Below are 1,687 nucleotides of genomic sequence, written 5' to 3'. Positions count from 1 at the left end.
AAGGAGAAGGAGAAGGAGAAGGAGAAGAAGAAGAAGGAGAAGGAGAAGGAGAAGAAGAAGAAGAAGAAGAAGGGGAGAGAGAGGGAGCAAATGTCAACAGTGTCTGTGGTATGGCAGTCAGGTGCTTCGCTGTGCCGCCATAACTCCTGAGTTCGAATCACAAGCGTGGCGAAAACCCTTATTGATTTCCTCGGCCTTTCGGCTAGGAGGTTGTATGCATCTGAGCTCCGACTAGCCCTGACAGGCAGGGTTGTAGCCCGCCTCCGAAATGATTTAAAATGATGTGTCGACAGGGACGGAAAAACACATAATATACTCAAAACAAAAGAGAACTAAGGTCTGTAGTAGTTCTACCTTTGGAACCACTTTGCTACCGCAGAATTAAATAGTTCTCTCTGACGTTTTGAGTTGTTAAACCATGCAGTCAGAAACCAAACGTTCTATTTGCTCTGTCAAAATCGTTAGAATACTCGGAATCGTTTTCATGATATTCGAAGAACTGCATTCGAAAATTGTTGACACATTATTGTGAAACTCAAAAATGTTGACGTCAAATATCTCAAAATTAGGTATGGAACAGAGAGAACCTTGTAATTTTGAGGTAGTGACTTGACCCCATTATGTTGGCTTCTGCATGGACTGACTTACGTCTGTGGAGTAGGTGGTTGGCGGTTGCTCTGATATGGTATGCTCCTTCTTTTCTATCTTAATAGCCATCTTTTTTTTACCCCTCCTCCTGCATTTCTTTATGTTTGAATCTCTAGTAACATGTCCAGTCTTCGGTACTCATATGCCCTGTTTGTATTACAAGAGCAGTAAAACCCATAACAAAACTAACTTAAACGTATGTGGGGGAATGGTTGGGTTCTTTGCTATTGCAGGAAGAAGCCATGCGTTCGATTTCTCTGTGTTGAATTTAGCTCATCAAGTGGCTTAGTCCATCTACTGCAATACTATATTCCACTCAGCCACGACTATTGGCCCTGACAGGAAGAGCTGAGGCAGCACGCTTTATGAACGATATCATTTTTGTCCATGTTGACGGAACATAATTTACAGTAATAATAATTACTCGTATGATCTATCTCAACGATGTTTACGCTAACTTTGATAAATATGAATTTGTCCTGTATCTTCAGAAAAACCCACGACGACAACGACAACAACAACAACAACAACAACTACAACAACAACCACAACTACAACACCAACTATAACAACGACGACGACAACAGCACCAAGTACACCACCATCAACAACCACAACAACAGCACCAAGTACACCACCGGCAACAACCACAACAAGGGCAGACCCCTTATTAACGCCTACGAAAACTACATCAACTGAAGGTATTGTATACAAGAGCTGTCCGAAAAGCGAAGTTAAAATGACAATCTTTGTGTCATAACTTAGCTTTTTCTAAACAGTCGTTTCCAATGGTGATTCTATGCAGTGGCCCAGAATTTACAGTGTCCTCGAGAAAAACAAAATGTCAAGAGAATGCACCTGGAATTTTTGTAATAAGACCAGTGAATCTCTTTTTTGATACATGGAACCTCATCCTCCTCCTCCTCCGAACCTCCTCCTCCTCCTCCTCCTCCTCCTTCTCCTTCTTCTTCTTCTTCTTCTTCTTCTTCTTCTTCTTCTTCTTCTTCTTCTTCTTCTTCTTCTTCTTCTTCTTCTTCTT

The 1,687-nt window shown here is 41.6% G+C and overlaps 2 protein-coding genes across 2 annotated transcripts in view; both read left to right on the top strand.

The window, feature by feature from the left end:
- LOC106011946 overlaps window positions 1-1,174 on the top strand; it is a gene marked incomplete at its 3' end in the record, with an annotated part of 17,656 nt that extends 16,482 nt beyond the window's left edge. Inside the window, 1 exon segment of the mRNA XM_013083261.1 lies at window positions 1,140-1,174. Within this exon segment, the coding sequence (XP_012938715.1) occupies window positions 1,140-1,174 (35 nt within the window).
- Window positions 1,175-1,199: 25 nt separating this feature from the next.
- The window catches only part of LOC101845100, a gene marked incomplete in the record, with an annotated part of 33,718 nt that continues 33,230 nt past the window's right edge, over window positions 1,200-1,687 (top strand). The window contains 1 exon segment of the mRNA XM_005099653.3: window positions 1,200-1,349.

Source organism: Aplysia californica, unplaced genomic scaffold (genome assembly GCF_000002075.1).
Source record: "Aplysia californica isolate F4 #8 unplaced genomic scaffold, AplCal3.0 scaffold00221, whole genome shotgun sequence".
Classification (NCBI taxonomy): domain Eukaryota; kingdom Metazoa; phylum Mollusca; class Gastropoda; order Aplysiida; family Aplysiidae; genus Aplysia; species Aplysia californica.
The sequence above is the reverse complement of the archived record's forward strand: the minus strand, read 5'-3'. Positions and strand labels throughout refer to the sequence as shown.